This window comes from Pelodiscus sinensis, chromosome 15, assembly GCF_052426305.1.
Source record: "Pelodiscus sinensis isolate ZL-2025 chromosome 15, ASM5242630v1, whole genome shotgun sequence".
NCBI classification, from domain to species: domain Eukaryota; kingdom Metazoa; phylum Chordata; order Testudines; family Trionychidae; genus Pelodiscus; species Pelodiscus sinensis.
In genome coordinates this window covers 40,140,391-40,161,534 of record NC_143066.1, presented here as the reverse complement: position 1 = coordinate 40,161,534, position 21,144 = coordinate 40,140,391, and the positions used below count along the sequence as shown (strand labels likewise).

At 54.1% G+C, this 21,144-nt stretch overlaps 1 protein-coding gene across 2 annotated transcripts in view; it reads right to left on the bottom strand.

Moving 5' to 3' along the window:
* The window catches only part of RAB26 (RAB26, member RAS oncogene family), a 208,113-nt gene extending 187,338 nt beyond the window's left edge, over nucleotides 1-20,775 (bottom strand). Inside the window, exons 1-3 of one of the 2 annotated variants that reach the window (XM_075899859.2) lie at nucleotides 20,269-20,775; nucleotides 14,547-14,657; nucleotides 2,197-3,764 (exon numbers count right to left, since the gene is read on the bottom strand). In XM_075899859.2, the coding sequence (XP_075755974.2) occupies nucleotides 3,447-3,764; nucleotides 14,547-14,657; nucleotides 20,269-20,478 (639 nt within the window). In that variant the 5' untranslated portion in view covers nucleotides 20,479-20,775 and the 3' untranslated portion in view covers nucleotides 2,197-3,446. Of the gene's footprint in view, nucleotides 1-2,196; nucleotides 3,765-14,546; nucleotides 14,658-20,268 lie in introns of those variants that run through there. The other variant, XM_075899858.2, reaches the window with a different exon arrangement.
* Between the last annotated feature and the right edge of the window lie 369 nt (nucleotides 20,776-21,144).

The window sequence follows — 21,144 nt, the reverse complement described above, 5'->3', positions numbered from 1 at the left end:
GGAAAATTGAGTTTTAATTAGAGCTGGGTGGAAACTGGGAAAATAAATTAAAAAAAAATCCATGACCTATCAGTCCAAGTTTCAAATTAATTTTCTTCCATGCTCTTGTTCCCCCTCCTTAGAAGAGGCTAGTGAACAGGTTTCCAGGGCAGGAATGTCGACAGACAGCAGATTTTAAGCCAGGGCTGGACGGTGCGCAAAATGGGGGAGGGGGGGAGAAAAAGAGACTTTCAGCTCTGTGCCAAGCCCTAGGCACAACATTCGCTTTCTGAATCACCCTTACGTGGAGTAGAGGCCTCCCGGAGAGAGATTCATCCCAGAAGGCAAGTGTTACCCTCGCTGCAAGCCAGCTTCCAGGATCAGGTTAAACCTACCCGAGACCAGCACACGCACCCAGCTCAGCTTGCGAATACTCCCAACCACCAAGCTCCATCCGAACGACGATTAAAACGTGCTGGGGGGAAAAAGATGTGATTGGCTCACAGACAATTCCCAGAGGGGTGAGATGTGCGGGCAGGAGAGAGATGTTGAATGAGCAATTAACTGAACATTATCTCCCCCCCCCCCGGCGCCAATATAAACTCAGGGATTTTGTTCTACCTCCACAATTTCTCATGAGCTGTTACAACAAGAAAGAGTCCAGCACGTGAATCTTTAGAAAGGGCAGAGGCTTAGTGGAGGACTTTGTCAGTCGCAGGATGAGCAACAGAATTATTAGGGATTTTTCCAAATCCATAATTGTCCCCTAATACTTGTAAGAGGCCAGGTCTGCACTAGGCCTGAAAGGTCAACATAAGGTATGCTACTCCAGCTAGGTAAAATATGTAGCTGGAGCCGGCTTTTACCTTGAGCCAAGCTTGGCTCTGTCTTCACAGGGGGAGGCCGACTGGAGCGAACGCTCCTGTCAGCTTCACTTACTCCTTATCACAGAGGAATACCAACGCTAACCAGAGCTGCCCTCAGCGTTCAATTTAGCAGGTCTTAACTAGACCCACTAAGTCAAATGTCAGAAGATCGATCTCTGGCACTGCAAATGGAGACGTGGCTTTAGGCTGGAGGTTGCCTGGTCCTCAACAAGTGTGTCTGATGTATCAGGCTTGCTAGCTATTTTCCCCAAATGAGGTAGGAATTTTTGGGTTTTCACCTCCTTTATTCCTGGGCATTTTCTCTCCAGATCCTGAGAGACACACGTCTGTCCCCCTCAGTAGCTGGACAGAAACTGCCCAGGGACAAAGGAGGGAAAAACCCAAACATTTTTTAGTCCCAGTTTGAAATTCCTACTTACATTTCTGTTGGATGCTGCCTACCTGGTTAGGTAAGGGACATAGTTAACCCCTTAGTCCCCAGGCTGCTGGCCATCTCTCATGATCATGACAAGAGATCTATCAAATCCACCTTTGACTAGTGACAGCTAGAGGTGTGGGGAAGGAAGCTACTACCTGTAGACAAGACAATGCAGGGACTGGGGATCAGTTAAGATTGTAGGTGTCTGTCTGTCTGTGTGTGCGCACGTGCCCTCCCCATTTCTCCAACTAGTGGAAACAATTGGGGAGGATCCCCCCAAATTTAGCTAAATGTTCGAGGTAAAAAGAGGAAACCGTAGATGCAAGTATAGAAAGCGTCGCTTTAAAAATAAATTAATACCACCAGAGACAATCAGGATGAACTGGCGTGGGAGAGAGGAGGCCTTTCCTTTTGAAGGAAACCTAGAAACCAGCATAGGAATTTGGATAGACATTTCTGTGTCTGAACACACGTCCATGGCACTTATAAAAGTCCCTGGGTTTTGTCCTTTCAGATGATCAGGCTAAACCTACTCAACCTTTTGCTTTAGACTTTCTGCAGATAGCCACCTACAACAGGGGTGGGCAAGACAGCCTCTGTGTGCTGGATCGGGCCCGCCAAGCAGCTTGATCTGACCCACGGCTGCCCTGCCACTCCCCTACCCCCAGGGCAATCGAGACCTGGGTGCAGAGGGAGCACGTGAAGTCTCCTCCCCACACCAGGGGCACGTGGCACCAGAGGGAACTGCTAACTGTGTGGAACAGCTAGCGGTTCTCGCTAGACATGGGGGAGCGGGGCCAGTAGGCAAAGACTTCACCCCCTCCTCCCCCTCCAGGCCAGTCAGGGTTTGTGGGTGGGAGAGCACAGGACGTGTCCTAGCCCCGCCCCTTCTGCCTGAAGCCCCGTCCCCTCATGAATTTGTGAAGTGGCCTCCCCTTCAAAAATGATTGTCCACCTCAATCTTCAGTAGTACAGGGGAAAAGGTCAGAAGAGGCTCCGTTTTCACAAGTCCCATCAGTTCCCACCTCCCTTAAGTCTGCCCACCCCAGAGCATTGGGAGCTTTCTGGTACTTCCCTGACTGAAAGGGCCGATCGCTGTCTTTTCTGGGGACTAAACAAGCTCCCATCCTAAAAACCAGCTTAGTAAAGGCTGCGTAAGTAACGCCCGTCCTCAACTCTAACCGCCAATGGGCACCGTTTCGATACGCTTTTTTTTTTTTTTTTAAATGGAACTCTCGATGCTTAATTCGACAGCATGGCACCTTCGCGTCACCCAACGGATTTAAAACCGACGGGGCTGCTGATCTCAGAGACGATAAGGAACTAAAACCTGGGAAAGGATCAATGCACACTGCAAAACTAATAGCCCATTAGAAACTGCCACGCCAGATTAATTTCCAACGAGGAGTTGTTCATTTAGATTTGGACAGGCCGACGTAATAGTTACAAATAGTTTTGCACAGAAACCAAATGCGTTTGACGTTCCTGAAATGAATAACCGATCCCCTGGCAGGTTGGGGCCACTCGATCGGAGCTCCGGAGCGCTTCCTCTTTGGGAGCAGAGAGGCTCCTGCCTCTCTTCCAGTGTAGCGTTGGCATCAGAGCCAAGACAGGGCGTGGGAAGCGGCACGAGAAACACGACAGGCAGACGCCTGGGGACACGGAAGGTACTTGGACAGATCGCTCATCGTTAGACGCAGCCAGGGCTTGGGAGACGATCCCGTTCGGTTGGCGAGCTGCCGGCCTAGCCAGGGCGAAATGCATAGCGGGGTGTGGAACCTTTCTTGGCCCAGGAGCCGCTGACGCACCGAAAAAAATCCATGGGAGGCCAAACACCAGGGAGAAGTAAGCAACAAACCCACACTGATGGGACCCCTAGCTGAGAAGCAGAAAGACACTCCCCCACATTCCTCTCACACACCGGAGCCTAGAGGGGCCCAGGATAATGGATTGTGCGCTCCAGGCCTGCAGGGAGAAGGCTGGAGCACCAGTGCGTGCTCCCCAATACAAGCCCCGAGCCTGAGGGCTGGATCCAGGCGAGCTGGGGGGGCCGCATTCGGCCCCCGGGCCTTAGGTCCCCCAGCCCTGCTGGAGAGGAAGACACTGAGAATCTGTTTGCAGGGCTGAGCCTGCCAGACAGACGTAAACAAACTGTTTATTCATCATGTTTTCTGCAGCAGACGCACACAATCCGGCCCACGCACGGAGAGGACGGGGCTTTGTGAGTCAGCGGGAGAATGGCGGGAGGTCCGGACGCAGCCCAGCTCTCCTGCAGGTGGGAGTCCGCTGCAGAGCGGAGCAGTTCTGCCACGCCTTGCGCCACCTCCCCGCTGGACAGGCGCGGCCATCAGCAGGCGCACCGGCTCAACAGTCGCGATAATACAGGGACACTCGGCAAGACCAGGCCCTTCTGAGCCACCGCAGCATGTCGGGTTGCCAGGTGTCCGGCATTGACCCAGACAGTCCAGGATTTTCTCCTCCTGTCCGGTTAAAAAAAAAAAAATCAGAAAATACCAGACACCTAAAACGTCTGGTATTTTCTGGGGGTTTTCCCCTCCCCCCCGCCAGGAGGCAAAAATACCAGATACCTGGAAACCCTACCACACAATCAGCAACTGGGCCCCGCCCCCACCTCCCCGGGCCCTGGACCCCCACCTCTGGACCTCCTGCTTACCTGGTTCTGCAGGGAAGCTGCCTTCTGGGTCAACTAAGAAAACAAGATGGCCACCAGCAAAAAGCCTAAAGACCTGAGCAAGGGGAAGCAATGCCTTCCCTGGGTCTTAGTGCTCAACCTCTCCCTATCCTGACTCTGCACGGACTTAAAGGGGCCATGTTGTTTTAATACTGTTTTATTTATTGCTTAATAACTCTTGGGGTCCTTTTTTTGGTCTCTCCCCCCCCCCCCCCAAACAATTTTTTCCCCAGTGTTTGGTATTTTTGGTTAAACCATCTGGCAACCCTAGCAGCACCGGGTGCTCACTGGGCAAAGAGGTGCACACAAAGGCCCCACCAAAGGGTTGGCTGTGGCTTGGTCCTGCTGCTGGATGCATTCAGGCCTCCGCCAACGTTCGGGTGATTGTAGCCTGGCCCATACCAGTGACAGAGTGGACCATAAGCCTTGACTGGTTACTGAAGGAGGAGGTTTTAGTGACACGCCAGCATTCCTTGTAAGCTGTGCACTTGTGCGGCCGCTCAGGAAAGATGCACGTGCCACCCAGCTGATTAGCAGAACGCCCACATCTAGGGATTTGTGTTTCTCCTGGTGGTGCACATTCGCACATGCCTTGGTGCACACAGAAAGTTTTATTCCGCGCATGGACAGAAAAGATTAGAGGGAACATTGTTACACGCCAGTGGGGCACACCTGTAATTCTGGAAAAAACCAGTCCCCTACTCTGCTCCCTGTGTGCAGTTCAGTTGTCTGTTACAATATTTGTATCTACAGGCGTGTCCATCATGGATTGTCACAAGCCAATGTGAAGAATTCCCCAGTAACTAGAGATTTTTAACCACCCCAGGTAAGGCAGCCTGGTGACATGACGGCGTGGCAGGAGCTGACCTGCCCCCATTGCTTGGAATTCTCTCTCTTGTGGGTAACACCAAACCTTCTGCTATTTTATAAGCGCCGTCTCTGGTGTGGTTTTCGGGGAGTTAGCGGAGGCCAGCGTTTCGACCAGGAGCTCTGCATCAGGGGGGGTGCGTGTTTTGCTCCAACTGCCAATGACTCCAGCGGAGTCCTTGGACAAATCACCTATTCACCTGTGCCTCAGCTTCCCCCATCCATGCAACGAACATCACAGTCCTCAGCTCACAAGTCGGCGAGTGACTTAATTTTATTAAGAGTCTTTGCGCCTCGGCTGAAGCGGCAGCATTTTACGTGAGCGGCTGAATTTCAGGGCCAGGCTGTTACAAAAGCATCATGACAGGAAAAAAAAATGAATGAAATTCCCTTTTCATTAAGCAGCGATAGCCCAACATTTGTCAGCAGAGCTCCCCTTAATTAGCGCTTCTTCCAAACAACGCACAGTTCATTTACTTTAGTCAGAAAACGGGAGGCCAAATCCCTGAATTACTCAAAGAGTTGTGATGGGACCGTTTCATTAGACAAAACACCAATTAAAAACCACATCCTCTGATGCAGCAAAAGCCTCCCGTCTTACCAGGCGACAGACTCGCCTGCACGGCGATGCAAGCTGCAAGACATCTACGGTGACACAGCTGCTGCGGGGAAGAGGGTTCTAGCAGTACTGCTCCATGTCCAAAACACACGGAGTTCTTGTTCAAAATCCATAATCAAAGTCACATCCTTTCCTTTGCGTCGCACCTGCCTTCCACTACCCAGCATGTCTAGCGCAAGCAGATACGCAGGAGAAGCCAGTTGGCCGTAATTTGATTGTCTGCTGGTACTAGAAAAGGCAGAAGGCATTCCGATTAGTAATGCAGCCGACTTTTGCGGTGTTGTAGTCAATGCACTGGGTAGTAAACCCAGTTGTACTTCAAAACACAAAATACTGAGCAACAGCTCTCAGCCAAAGAGTCCATAATGTTAAATATGGTTTCAGAAATCCAGCTGTAACTCCGTAACGTTAAATATGGTTGTAAAAATCCAGCTGTAACTCCATAATGTTAAAAATGGTTGTAAAAATCCAGCTGTTACTTGGCTAATATGCAACTCATCTACCTGCTCTCCCCCTAAAGTCTATTTAGAGGTATCACCACCTCTACGATTTCCCCAGAGATGTAACCAATCCCTTTATCTCTTATCCTAGGCACAGGACCAGAAAGAGACAAATACTAGAAAGATATCGTTCCATACAGTTGCTCACTAGCAACACGAAAGGCGCATTGATCTCATGGAAATCCTCCAAGAGCCAGAAGAGATCTAAGGAATGACTGAAAGTTACACAGACAGGGAAAGGGAAAGACTCAGACAGTGGAAGGAAAAGCGCACGTCTTCTACAGAATGATCTAAACCGTCTCTGCACTGTAGCTAGGTGTTAAGGACTCTGAAAAAGCTAGCACAGTCCTATTTCACGCTGATTCGGATCACAGGCACAGCACGTACCTAAACACTTCTGCCTATGCTTGGGGCACGATTCTGACACATTTGGAGATGCTGCCTACCCAAAAAAAGAAAAGGAAGGTGCAGACACGCACAGCAGGAAAGATGACAGATTAAAAAAATAGGTCGTTCATTTATTTGAAGGGACCATCAGTATTCGGCGGACATATCAGTCACCACAACAATATGGAAAACTAGCAATAGCTTTTGGCCCTGCGCGGTGCGAAAGGAAGGACATCATGGTAGGCGAGGTGCGGTATTCCCCAAGTCCATACGGTTAGTGCAGCCAGCCAAGCAGTAAAACAATCGATTCACAAATAAAGCACCCATTTCAGCAGGCTACAATTCACGGGGCCACCAGCCAGGCAGGAGATGGAGACAGTCGCAAAAGTGTTCGCACAGCCCAGATCTTCAACCTGTAACACCCCTCCGAATACGTGAACCAGCAGTTCATGGTGTATTGTTCCGCTGCTTAAGTAAAAGGCTCACGCGGTCCGGGAGGCAACGTGAAGCCACCCGAATGAGGGAACCGATCTCAGCAAGAAACAGGTCAGAGGCCAGGGAATCCTTTAAAAAGTCACGGCAGAAAATCCGAACTCGCCCATGAGTGAGAGGCCAGCCCACAGTGGGCAACATTCACGACAATTTTAGAAGAGAGAGGTGGGACCATTTGCCACCCACATTCATCTGAAAACATTGATAGTCCTCGCCGATCCAGTTCGAATCTTGGGGGATCTGATTTTGTTAGAAAGGGAACAGTAAAACTTAAGAGACCACCTCATGACAATGTTTCCAATCAATGGCAACTACAGGTTGAACCCCCTTAATCCGGCCAACATCTGTGGTCTGGCATGATTTCAGTTTGCCAGATGTCAACTTATTGTGGGTGTGGTCAAAGTTTCTCGCAGTCCCATAAAGTTTGTTTCCAGCCACCAGTCCTGGCTCTCGGTTTTTTGAGCTGTTCTTTAGCTCTGATTTATCCGTCAATGTCTTCTAAGAGCCCAGCAAGCAGGAGAAAGGTTGGTAATGCTGCTAGACTATACCGACCTTTATGGTCTGGCAAATTCTCTGGTTTGGCCGGTCAGGTCCCTATGGTGCTGGACTAGAAAGGTTCAACCTGTAGTAGATATTTATATTATGATAGTGCCCAAAGGACCAGCTGGTTTATTTTTTTAAATAATCGAAACATGGAGGTTTCCTTATACTGACCCAGATTAAATTTATAAAACTCGAATACACGCATCCTACCTATTCCCAGGCTAGTTTATCCAGCTATATTGGCACCTCCAAGTCACATGCCCAGATCCAGGAGAAACCCTGATTGTATGCTCACCTGATCCACTCCGGACTAAGAACATGCTTAAGAACCAGGGACTCGCGTAACACACACAACGAATGTCCTACCATCTTCAAATCAGTAGTAATTAACTGTAGCCCAAAAAAAAAAAAAAAAAATTCTCTCTATTCTAGTTCAAGGAACAACTTCCTGCAAGTTCAAGAATAAAAACACGGCATAAAGCTTGTCAAAAAGCTATCAAATAAAACCACAGTCAGCCCCATTTCCAAAACAAGAAAGCAACTTAGGAATTTTGGTGAGGTCGTTTTAGATTTCATTTGCAAGAAGTGCCTTGTGTTAAATGTTGATCGCACAAGAAGCAGGCTTGCTCACCCCCCACCTCAGAGCAGGCCTCAGGACAGATGCCGACTAAACATTGCCCTGGTCTCTTCAACCCACCCTCGTTTACAGATGGACGCTGAAAAAGCAGTGTAGGGTGCGTGCGAGAGAGAAAGCAGGCGCCTGTTTGATTTCAGGCATCCGTTTTGAAACACAGAAGGGACAGAGGCTTGGCAGGCAGGAAAGTTCTGTCTGTCTCCAGTGATTTCTCTTTCCCTGGACTTAAGGTTGTGCTGTGCCTAGTGAGAGGCTAAAAAGAGAGGGAAGGAGCTCAGAACACCGTCCTGTCCACAGCATCAGGAGAAGTGAATGGGATCGTGAGAGTCTTTCATCCTTGGGCCAATGGCTCAAATCCAGTGGAGCTGCGGAAGTGACTGAAGGTTCTTCCTCTAATGGCCAACGTAAGATCCGCTGGCAAGTCCCGAACCAGAGAACACTGGCTCCCTTTGACCACTGAGCATCTCAGCTAGGCCAGCCTGTTCACACCTTGCACCTCAGTGACCCTTCAAGCCTGGCCCGGGCTGATGGAGTTTTCACGGTCCCTGCCCATGCTCTAGCCCAGGGGTGACCAACCTGTTACAGATGAAGAGCCAAAACAGTGGTGGATACAGCACAAAGAGCTGAGGGGAAAAAGTTGTTGATATTAAAAAAAAAAAAAAAAAAAAAAGGGGGGGAGGGGAGGGGTCACTGCCCTTTTAAGAGCAGAGCAGGCATTGCCCTTTTAAAATCTGCATGGGACACCACGACTCCGGCTTGGTCAGACAGAAACACGCTGCCCCTTCCAGAGCCGCGAGTGCGGGAGCCGCAATTTTTTTTTGAAGAGCCGCGGGTTGGCCACCCTGCTCTAACCGGTCGGAGGGAAGGGAAGAAACTCCACCCCCAAGGCCCTCAGTCTGGCATGTTCCACCCAAGCGAAGGCCTTGCCGGCAGGCGAGCAGAAAGCATGGAGTTCCCCTCGCGGCGCCAGGCCCCCTTTGAGCAGGGCTGTGCTAAAGAGAAGGGAGGTTGTGAAGAGACACCGGGGACGCACAGCAGACCGGACTCTGCCTGATCCCCATGGCGATGCAGCCTTCACGCATGGGCACCTCTCCTTGCCGGACTGGGCGGGGGCTTCCCTTGAACTAAAACAATTGGGGTCCTCCACAGAGATGCACAAGAACCCCCCCATGCCGGGATCCATCTCTGGCATCAACCCGGATGATTGACCCTTCCTCGTAGTGGAGAGCAGACATTCCCACCTAGTCTGCTCATGCCATTTGCATCACGAGCGCGGGGGGGATCGTCAGCCGGTGCGAAGAGGCTGAGGTCCATGGAAGCGACCCAAAAGACACTAGCCAACTCCCGCTATCCCGCCAAGAATTCGCACTTCAGGGCAGCCAGATACTTCCCAATATAGCGCTGAGTTTCAAGACAGGCTGGCCAGACCCAAGCATACGTGAGACCCTCTGGGCAGCCCATGACAAGACACGGCAGCCAAGCTGCAGCTGCGAGGACGCTTTGAACCCCTCGGCCTGGCACTTCAAGGGGGAAACGACGGCGCTTTCCTAGGGCTGTGAGGTGGAAATAATACGCTGCCTGGGTCGAGGCTGCTTTCAACGCCCTGGTGCACCAAGCCGAGCGCAACGTGCGTGGAAGGCTGCTGACAGCGGATTCTGCCAGGGTGGGGGAAAAAAAAAGAAATCGAACACCAGCTGCAGCTATAAACGACAACAGGGTGACTAATGAAAGATACAGGGTTTGAATGAAGACAGAGGCTTGCAAATAGATACCCACATTTTTGTCCTGCCTGGATCCCTTTGTACGTTCCATAGACATTCATCCAAAAGGGTTCCCCCCCCCCGTTTCCTTCACTTCTCTTTCTTCTTCCCCCGGTTTCTTACTCCCTTTGGGTCCGCCCACAGCACAAGACAGGTGTGAGCAGAGCTGGTGCCTGTATCAAAGCTGGCTTTAATCGACCTAGCTCAAGCACTCAGAACAGCAAAGCCTCCCCATTCATTACCCCAGGTGCCAGGTGTGTTCACACTGTCCATACAAAAGCCGTGTGGAGCGTCACTGCGCTAATATCCAACCTAGCTAGACTCAAGCCAGGTCAGGTCTTATCTAAACACTGCAGTCACTCTCTTGCGTGTAGACGTACCCCAAGGCTCCGCTTTACTGAGCTCCAGGGAATAGTGGAGTAAGTGCTGGTGCTGGGGGAGCCAGCTTAAAAGCAGTGCCCGCTCGCACTGGCTTCCCCCCCCATCAACTAATCAAATAGTCGATGGAAATTCCATCAACTACTTGATTAGCTGATTAATCAAAGTGTAACATCCCGAAATGTAACATCATCTAATTTTTATTTTAAAGGGACAAATGGTCAAGAATTCAACAAATAAAGATGGGGAAGGGGAATTTAGACCCCCCCCCTTTTTCTTGCACAAATTCTTCCCCCCGGATGTTTTTGCCCAGCAGTAGGAGGGGGTGGCTTTTTTTCAGAATGGCTGTTTCTAATTTCAAAACTTGAAGAATTTAAAACAAAAGAGACACATAAAAGGATGACTAGTCGGGCTCCACACACCAGGAAAATCAATGCAACGTGCGTTTTGTCTCTCTGCACCTCCCACGCAGGTCTACGGCCCAAGCACGGTCCTTTCATACACCCGCAGCCCACTCATCAGCCAGCTCCCCACCCAGGGACGCAGGCAGCAGGACAGCTTGAAGTTCAGGGCCTAGCCAGGGTTTACACGTGTGTTCAGCACCCCCCCCCCATACACACACACTATAAAAATGATTCCAGGCCCCCTGCCTGCACCTTCCCATCCTCCCTTGGCTGCCTCCCCAAACCACCTGTCTTCCCTGGAGGCCCAGTACGGAACCTGGAAATTTGTTACTGAGCACTTCCGTGTGCTGACGCGTGTAAGACCTCATTTCTACTCGTCCCTTTAAAAAAAAAGGGAGGGGGAGGCAAAAAGAAAAAAAGTGTCATCCAATCAGGAAACAGCAACGATTCCATTTGGCCTCAGTGCCCAATCCCGCACCACAGAATCAGAACCCTGGTTAAATCAAATAGCCCATTGGCTGAACCGTGTTCCGAGAGAATTTGTACAGTTACGAGGAACAGATACGTAACCAGGGCTGTAATAGTGGAGTCGATTAACCGATAAGCAAAAACGTATAGGTTCATGCTATAGACTACACGCATCCTCCCCCAAGAAAATTTTTTAGCAGGCTGCCAGCAGGCCAGCTCAATCCTGGCTCAGGCCGGGTCCAGGACCCACCCCCGCTGCAGCTCTGCATTCAAAGTGTATTAGGAGCCAGGCAGGCAGCCCAACTCAGTTCCAGCTTACGCAGGGTCTGGGATTTATCAGAGGCAGCCGCACAGGTTGACAGGCAGCTGGTCCGCGAGGGGAGCTGGTTTTTAAACTGGCTCTTCTCCGACCAGCTCCCGCCTGGCGCCCCGCACTGCTGCCTCGGATACAAAGGCAGCAGCGCCAAGTGACGGGGGCTCCTCGGGAGTGGGGCCGGAGCGCACCGGCTGCCAGCCCCACCCCTGGGGACTACAGAACAGTCGAGTAACCGATAAGAATTCCTGAGGTTACTCGAGTATTCGATTAATCGATCTCTAACGTCCCTGTTCATAACCAGCCCCCATTCGCAGCCGGGAGGAGAGGGTGAAAGTCCAGCCAACGGTTCGCGAGGAACAGGGCTCCGTGCTCACCTCAGGGCCGATGGGCAGCAGTTGGCTCTGAAGCAGGAACAGTCCTAGTTCTGCCCCCACGGGACCTGCGTGGGTGTGATACTGGGGCAGACTCTGGAACACATCCCAGGTTACTTTGCAGTTCAATGCGGAGACGTTAGACAAGCAGAGACCAGAAATACCGGGCTACTGAATCCTGGACAAGTTATTGGCTTGTTCTCATAGCAGCAACTTGCAGGGCTCTTGCTTATGGACGTCCACTATTCAGGTGAACAAAAGGAAGGATTTCTTCACAGAATACACAGTCAACCTGTGGAACTCCTTGCCAGAGGATGTTGTGAAGATCAGGACTTTCAAAAAAACTAGATACATTCATGGAGGAGAGGTCCATCAATAGCTATTCACCAGGGTGGGCAGGGATGGTGTTGCTAGCCTTTGTTTGACAGAGGTTGGGAATGGGTGAGAGGAGAAGGATCACATGACAATTCCCCATTCTGTTCACTCCCTCTGGGGCACCTGGTATTGGCCACTGTCAGCAGACCGGACACTGGGCTGGTTGGACCTTTGGTCTGACCTAGTCTGTACATTCCGAAGTTCTCATCCCAAACGATACACAGGGGTAGGACATACACACCTTACAAACGCAAGTACCCTTGGGAAGAAACGTAGCAACCGTTTAAAAAAAGACAGTCAGGTTTAAAATAGCGATTATAGTTTTAAGAGAATGGAACCTCTTCCTCTGTCACTCCCACTGCCTCAGCTTACTCAAAGCGAAAGACTTTTCGAAGTTTAATTGACTGCGTGCTATTTATGCTGCCTCCTCACTTGCTGCATTTCTCAGCTCAGGAAAAAAATAGATTGGTCAGGCACAGTCAGTGCCCACTAATTTTTACTCCCATGCACCAGCAAAATTTTGGTTGCCAACGCTTGAAGGAAGTGTTTTGTTTGCAGGAAGAGTTTCCATTTAAGGTTGTTGGTTTTTTAAAAATATGGATAGAAAAACTGACGGGCAATCAAAATATTTAAAAAAAAACCAACAACTTACATTGGGGACAAATTTTACTTAAGTGTGTCGAGCGGACAGCACCGAGCCGCGCTCTAGGAAGTCAAGGCTGCTGTATTAAGTTAAAACCGCAGGAGGAACGCAGCACATAGAACGTAACAGCTGGACACTCTCAGAAAAGCGCGACTGGAAGATGCCACGTGGACCCTAAATAACCACGTGCAATGAGGACCTCTGGTTCAGGTCTTCTCCCAAGCCAACGCTGAGCACACACAGGGTGCCCAGAACTGTGCTAGGTCCGGGGTCGCACACGCTTGCAGGAATCTGCGACATCCCTTCTGACTGAGCTCTGGCCTGCTTTGCTGGTGGGTCCCCAGCCCCTGCAGGGACCACACCTGGCTCTACTGAGATAGATCCAAAGGGGCCTGGCTCTACTGTAAGCAACCTGCCCCATCACTCGGACGCTGCCTCTTGCGAGCCCGGGAACCCTCCCCACAGCTCAAGGGCTGATGCCCAGCGCAGACAGCCCACATCTGGAATGGAAGCCCTGCCCCCGACCAGACTTTCATAGAACCCTAGAACCGGAAGGGATCTCGAGAGGTCGTCGAGTCCAGTCCCCTGCCCTCATGGCAGGACTCAGCACCATCTAGACCATCCCTGATAGAGGGCTCTCTCACCTGCTCTTCAATATCTCCAGGGATGGAGATTCCACAACCTCTCTGGGCAATTTATTCCAGTGTTTAACCGCCCTGACAGTTAGGAAGTTTTTCCTAATGTCCAACCTAAACCTCCCTTGCTGCAGTTTAAGCCCATTGCTTCTTGTTCTATCCTCAGAGGCCAAGGAGAACAAGTTTTCTCTCTCCTCCTTGTGACACCCTGTTAGGTACTTGAAAGCTGCTCCCATGTCCCCTCTCAGTCTGCTCTTTTCTAAACTGAACAAGCCCAATTCTTTCAGGCTTCCCTCGTAGGCCATGTTCTCTGCATCTTTCATCATCATTCTTGTTGCTCTTCTCCGGACCTTCTCCCATTTCTCCACCTCTTCCCTGAAATGCGGTGCCCAGAACTGAACACAGCACTCCAGCTGAGGCCTAGCCAGCGCAGAGCAGAGCGGAAGAATGACTTCTCGTGTCTTGCTCACAACGCTCCCGTGAATGCCACCCCGAGTCACGTCTGCTTTGAACAAGAACAGTGGGGAGGGTGGAGTTCAAATGGCGTCTCCCCCTGCTTCTCGCTAGGGCTCGATTCGCAACGGAAGACGTGCCGAGGCGCAGGCAAATTTTTTCACGTTCATAACTGAGGCGGGAAGCCCGCAGGTCCCCGGGCACTGAACTGTGGAACCTCAGGATGCCGCAGCTCAGCCTTAGCACCAGGGAAGGACTCCTCCCCTTGTTCTCACAGACACTGGTGTCTGCGTGAACCTCTCTCCCCCCATGGAGGCGCTCAGCTCATGCTGTGAGCTCATACGCCCCAGCCATGAGGTCATAGGCCCGGGAGCATGACACCACAACACACATCCGCCAAAGCAGCCACTCAGAGTACAAACTTCCCGAGTGTCCGACAGGCAGGTTCCCAGCTATTCCCAGCCTCCAGTGATAGAAGAGACGTTTTCCCGCAGCCACGGGGGCAACACACAGTATTCCAGACACATAACGCAACGGCTGTGCAAGGCCCGCGTGCCGAACCCCGAAGGGGCTCTGGCAGGAGGGGTGCAGGAAATCTCCACCCCAGCCAATCCCGAGAACTCGGAAGTTGGCACTTGCCATTCTCAGATCAGCTGGACGCAGGGGGTGGGGAGGAAGAGCCGTTAAGAAGCAACATTGCACAAAGCTGTCCGAGGACTCCTTACCCGGAAGTCGATCCCCACCGTTGAAATGAAGCTGCCAGCCAGGAACGCGCCATCTTTAAACCGCACCAGCAGGCAGGTTTTGCCAACTCCAGAGTCACCCACCAGCATCACCTAGGACAGAGAAAGGAGCACAAGACAAGTCAGGCGTGGCTGGAGAGAGGAGGGGGAGGGTTTTCCTTCATTACACGGAGGCTGGTTCCAACAGGAATCCTCATGCACTCGGCGTTAAGCAGGTCAGCAGTGGCAGGCTTGGGGCTATGAGAGGAGCCACGGTTATTCAAATCCAAGAGCGGGGAAAAGTTTTCTATGATCATAGAATCCCAGGGCCAGCAGGGACCTCAGGAGGCATCAAGTCCAGCCCCCTGCCCAAAGCAGGACCGACCCCGACTCAATCACCCCAGCCAGGGCTTTGGCAAGCCGGGACTTCAAAACCTCTAGGGATGGAGATTCCACCCCCTCCCTAGGGAACCATCCCAGCGCCTCCCCACCCTCCTCAGGAAATCGTTGGATTTTTCCAACCTAGACCTCCCCCACTGCAACTTGAGACCATTGCTCCTTGATCTGCTATCTGCCCCCACTGAGATCAGCCTCTCTCTCGCCAGCCTCTTTGGAACCCCCCTTCCGGGAGTTGAAGGCTGCTCTCAAATCCCCCCTCACTCTTCTCATCTGCAGACTAAACAAACCCAAACCCCTCCGCCGCTCCTCGTAAGTCACATGCTCCAGCCCCCGAATCATTTTGGTCGCCCTCCACCAGACCCTCTCCCACGTGTCCACATCCTTTCTGTACATTTACAAAAGTTATTTAAAAGAATCACTTGTCTGCAATTGAAGAGCCCTCTCCTCCCCCTGCCCACGTTGGTGTCGGGCTTTCACTAAAGGAAGAAAAACTCCAAGACAGCTTGCTATGAAGCCTGTGGATCAGCCTTGCCATGGCCAAACTGCTGGTCACATGACATTGACAGCCGATAACTTTACGAATCTGGCACAAGCTTCCACCACTTCAAGAACATCTGTTCTCCTTGTCTCATAGCACAAACACAAGGGGACTTCCAATGAAATCGAAAGGTGGTAAAAAGAAAACTGACGAGTGACTTTTTTCTATCCCATGTGACATTACACTGTGGAACTCGCTGCCACAGGACACTGTGAAGGCCAAGAATTTGGCAGGATTTGGCAAATAGAACTGGAGATTTCTAAAGATAACTAGTCAAACGACAAAGAGTCTTGTTATTCCTTCCAAACGTTCTGTTAGCAACATTAAACTTCAGTTCGGGGTTTAAGCCAATCTCTTAACTTTTGTAAAGCCAGATGACAGCTAGTAGGGGTGGCAGATTAATGTAAACCAGCTATATGCCATGGTGCGGTTCCTGCACCATCCTCTAAAGTATCTAGCTCCTCTCACAGACAGGATACTTGGGTACATAGTCCTTGGGCCTGATGTGCTATGGCAAGTCTTATGTTATATGCAAGTCACTGGGACTGCAGGCGGTGGAGCGGTAATAGAATCTGACCCTTGGTTATTCTGAGTGCACTAAATGTACGTTATTTTCCCAGACATCTCATGTAACCCGGCAATTTTTAAACTCCACGTTAATAATCCTCGCGAAATCCTCAGGACACTCTTACAAAGAGCAGCCTGTATGTACCGGCAAGAGCAGTGTTCCTCATAGGCTGTGCCCTGGTGCAGCCTCTCAGGAGAGAGTCAAATGCTGCCCAGCTGATTAGCAGAAATCACAGCTAGTATCTGCTGGTGGTGCCCATGCGCACATGCCTTGGTGCACGTAAAATTATTCCGCACATGGGTGGAAACAAACGAGAGGGAGCCTTAGGAGTTATTGTTCTTCAGCCTAGGAGGCTACACCCCGTTAACAGGAACACGTGCACACGCCAGTAACGGGGCCCTGAAGCTTGTGAAGATCCAGGTCCCTGTCTCTGTTTCACCAGTAGGGAAACGGTGGCTCAGTGGAGCAGGCGCAGCCCAGAGAAGTCAGTGGCCTGGCTGTGAAGGCGGGGATTAGCATTAGCATCACTGGGTTTTGTGGGTGCCCGGTACTTCTGCGGGCCTGTCTCCAACACCCACTGAAGCCAACAGACTAGCTCTGAGCTCCGGGGGCTTTGGATCAGGCCTCAAGGGACTTGCTCAGTGGGGAGCGCGACCAAGCATTGCGTCCGCCATCGCGATCCCCGCGGACCCACCCCACGCTAGGCGCACGTGAGCCTTAAACAGGGGGGTTGCCAACCCAGCCAGGCAGCCGACGGCCTCCTTCCCCAGCTCAGCTCTCGGCACAGGCGTCTCGCTCGGCACCGTGCAATCAGCAAGCTCGGCTCCCGGGTGAAGAGAGCTGTGTGGCTCGCAGCGGGGGAGCCGTGCCCTCGGCTTGTGGTCCGGGGACAGTTCCGAGTCGATGGCTCAGCTCTGGATGCGGGATCCCACGTCCGCCCAAGGACGCGGGGCTGTTCTTTGGGACACCTTTTGTGCCCGTCGCCAGGGCCGGGCTAGCAGCACAATCTTACAGGAGCAGAAACGGGGACCCTGCAGCAAGGGGCTGGTTTTGACAGCTGCGCTGGTTCTTGGCCGCTCGTGCCCCTCACCCATCTCACAGGGAGCCAGGTTCTGGGCTCAGGTTCTACGCAGGCACCAGCGTATTGCCCTGACGTCAGCTCACAAGTCTACAAGCATCTGGGAGGTCGGAACGTAGCCCCCACCTGGTTCTTCTGCACGCAGCCCGGATCGCGGAGAAGGACTCGAGCCCTCCGGCATCCCCTGCTGGCAGCTCCCTGGCTGATCTGAAGCATCTGGGGGGTTTCGATTCAGTCCCTAACGGAGCAGGCGTCCCAGGCAGGAAAAGAACCAGGAGTGTGGACAGGCCCTGCCCGCTTCGCAGGTCATCCCAGCTGAGGCCAAGGAGGGGAGGGGCCAGAGAGACTGCTCCAGCCTCCAGCCCTGTGGACGTTTCAGGAGCACTGAATTCACCCGGCCCAAAGCCCACGAGGAGTCCGATTTCACTAGCCTCCTGCAGACGCCAAAGCCTCACGCTTCTCTGTACATTGCGTCAAGATGCGCCCCTTCCTGCAGGGGCAGCGGCTTGCTGGCACCCAGCTTGGCCCTCAGTGCCGGCGGGAACGGAGCTCAAGGCCCACAGCTGGCTGGGGAAGTGGCATTACCAATTTGGGCCAAACAAAACCAGTGCTACAAGGGTGTGTGTGAAAAGGGGGCCCTGTCACTGCATCGGGACTGACACTTAGATCCAGCGCGAGCGGTGCCCTCGAAACACACGGCACAAGCTGCCCAAGCCCTCCGAAAAGAAACAGATGCAAATGAATGAAATGCAGCAGCAGCAGACAGACACAGCTGGTTGCAGCTGGCGAGAGGAACACGCTCATCTTGCTTTAGATGCTGCAAAGAGGGGTCGAGAAAGCTCCTGTACCGTGTCGGAGCAGGACGCGTTGCAGGCGGCAGTTTCAAGGGTCAGTAGAGAAGAGGGCTTGGGGTTTTTTTTTTTAAGGGGACTAGAAAGGGATTTGCATTTCAACCACCCACTGGATGCTGGGCAGATTGTGCCGGAGTACAAGACTCAGAGGGAAACCTGATGAGTCTAATTTCACTGCAGAAGCCCAGCGATGAAGAGTCAGAAGAGAACGGAGGGGGTTGGGGGCCTAGAGGCTAGGGATGTTAAATAACGGTTAACCGAATAGTCAATTCACCTCATGAATTCTTATCGGTTACTTGTCTATTCTACAGTCCCAGAGGCAGCAACGTGGGGTGCCAGGCAGGAGCTGGTCCGCAAGAAGAGCCAGTTTGAAAAACCGATACAGCAGCCACTGTGGGGAGGTGGGGGAGGAGGTCTGAGCTCTCAGACCCAGCGCAAACTGGAACTAAGTGGGGCTGCCTGCCCCACCGGTTCCTAAAACACTTTCAATGCAGTGCCGCAGCAGGGGTAGGTCCCGGACCCGGCGCAAGCCAGAACTGAGCCAGGCTGCTGGCCAATCTGTTAAAAAATGTACTGGCGGGCGGGGGGAAATGCGGGTAGTCCATAGCACTAACCGATTAACCTTTGCTTATCGGTTAATCAGTTCATCGCCTGCACTGTTACACCCCTACCAGAGGTAGAGCCGCTGAACAACGCCCTTCCCAGGCCTTTTTCCAGCAAACCTCTCGCCCACGAGCACCAGAGGAAAAGCCGCCTGCACAAAAGGCCAGGCAAGTATTTAGTCCGGTCTTTGTACAGCACCGAGCACTGGCGAGCCCTAGTCCACAAGCACCGCTACCTCCGGGCAAAGCATCGAATCCTAGAACCCGAAGGGAGCTGGAGCAGCCAAGTCCGGTCTCCTGCCCTCCGACAGCAAAGCTCACGTCCAGAATCCAGAGGCAACTCCTGCACCGAGGGGTCAGTGACGTTTTAGAGCGCCAGCCAGAACCACAAGGACACGAGATCCCAAAGGGCAACACCCTGCGCCCCTTAGTCCCCACATTCGTTCTGGCACTCGCTGGCCATGCGGCTTGTTGCCACACAAAACACCTGCAGCTAGTTCCTTTCGGCCACATTTTTCCAACTGCGCACAGGGTGGATTGGGGAGGGCGGTGGAACAGGGAGGCTGCCAGGGAAGGGGAGGGCGTGTGCATTGCCTGCCGGGGCCAGCCAAGGGGGATGGGAGCGCAGGTGTCCATGGTAAACTGAAGCCCAAAGGAAAATCTCTGCTCTGCAGGGCTCCCTGCAGCCAGTGTGTGACCAGGGGAAGGGAACTTTTCCCGGAGCCTTGGAGTCAAGGGGGGGGGGGGGACTAGGGACAGGTTGCCGGAAGACATAAGGATCTCGCTACCCAGCCCCCCCCAGTCCACAGCTCTCTGCTCCGCGCTCCAGCCTGCCCCAGAGGGAAGCTGAAGGGCTCGGTCCCAGCCTCGCTCCCCCGGAGCCCGAACTTTGCGCGGAGCCTCGCGGCCGGGGAGGGCCAGGAGCTGCCGTCCCACGTGCGGACCCGCCCTCCACCCCCATCTTTAGCCCGTTCCCATTTTCCCCTGGACCCGGTCCCCTGATCCCCGGTGCCCGGGATAACACCCCCTTTCCGGCCCCCGCGCCGGGGCTCTGCTCTGCGCCCGCACCCCGCTGGGCTCTGGGGCTGCGGGCTCGCTCCTCTTGCTCCCCTGCGCCCCCAAACAGCCGCGCCACCGAGGCGGTTCCCTGCGCCCTGCAAGGTGCAGACACCTCCCCGTAGAACTCGGCGGGCGGCCTGATCCCCTCGCCCTGTGCCGGGCTTTCCCGGGGGCTCTGTGCGCCCCAGGCTCCGGAGCAAACTGCCCAGATATCGCCCTGGCCTGAGGTCTGCGACCCCCGTTTGGATCTGTGCGCGCTGGGACCCTCCCTGCAACAACGGGGCTGTGCGCTCCGGGGCTCGCCTGCCCCGTGCCGGGCTCCGTGCGTTCCCCACTCAGGCTCCCCGCGTTCCCCACTCAGGCTCCCCAGCCCTCCGCGCAAAGCCTGCAATCTGTGCGCCCCTGCCCAGACCCCTGGCTCCTCGCCTGGCACCCCGCTCTCCTCCCCAACCCCCCGGTTCCCGGCTCCCCGCGCCCCTGCCCGGCTCCCCGCTCTCCTCCCCAACCCCCCGGTTCCGCGCTCCCCTGCCTGGCTCCCTGCGCGACTCCCCGCTTCCCTCCCCAACCCCCCGGCTCCCCGCGCCCCTGCCCGGCTCCCCGCTCTCCTCCCCGACCCCCCGCTGCCCTTACCTTGAAGGCCACGTCGTAGAACTCCCCGCTGCTGCTCAGGGAGGGCCGGCTGGGCAGCACCACGCCGTTGAGGGGCAGCTCGGGGCTGGGGCGGCTGCCGCCCCCCTTGGCTCTGGCCCCGCCGGCTTGGCCGTTCTCCTTGGGGGGCAGCGCGGAGGAGGGCGAGGCGCTGCCGCTCCCCTTGCTCTTGAGGGTCTTTTTCCTGGACATGCCTGGGCCGGGCGGCTCCCTCCCGGAGCCGGCTCAGGTGCGCTCGGTAGCTGGAGCGGGGCGGCGCGTTCAGCGAGCAGCCTGCGCCCGCCGCCTGCAGGGGAGCGGGCGCATCCCGGCCCCAGCGCGCCCTGCCCGGCGCAGCCCCTCGCCTGCCGCCTCCCGGCCCCTGCTGGCTCCGGGCAGCCTCCCGCTGACGGGCGCCTCCGGCAGCCACTGGGAGCGCCCGAGCCCAGCCAGGCCTCCAATGGCAGCGGGGAGGGGCGGGAAGCAGCCCCCCCGCGGGGCAGGGAGAGGGGCGCAGAGCCCGGCTTGGCTGCGCTCGCACCCGCCGCCCTGCCCTGGCTCTGGAGCGGCGCAAAAAGTTACTGGCGCTCCCCTGGGTGATGAAAACGCCCCAGGGTTCGGGCTCCCCCCGGAGCGCGCGCCCCCTCCCCCAGGAAGCCGCGCAAGCTGCATTTGCGCGCGCACCCCCAGAAAGCCGCGCAAGCTGCATTTGCGCGCGCACCCCCAGAAAGCCGCGCAAGCTGCATTTGCACGCGCATCCTTCTCGGAAAGCCCTGCAGGTGGCATTCGCCCCCAGGACACAATCCATTGACAAGCCCCTGAAAACATTAATTCCCCCCTTCCCCCAAAATATAATGCCTGTTCCACAGAGCCCTGCCA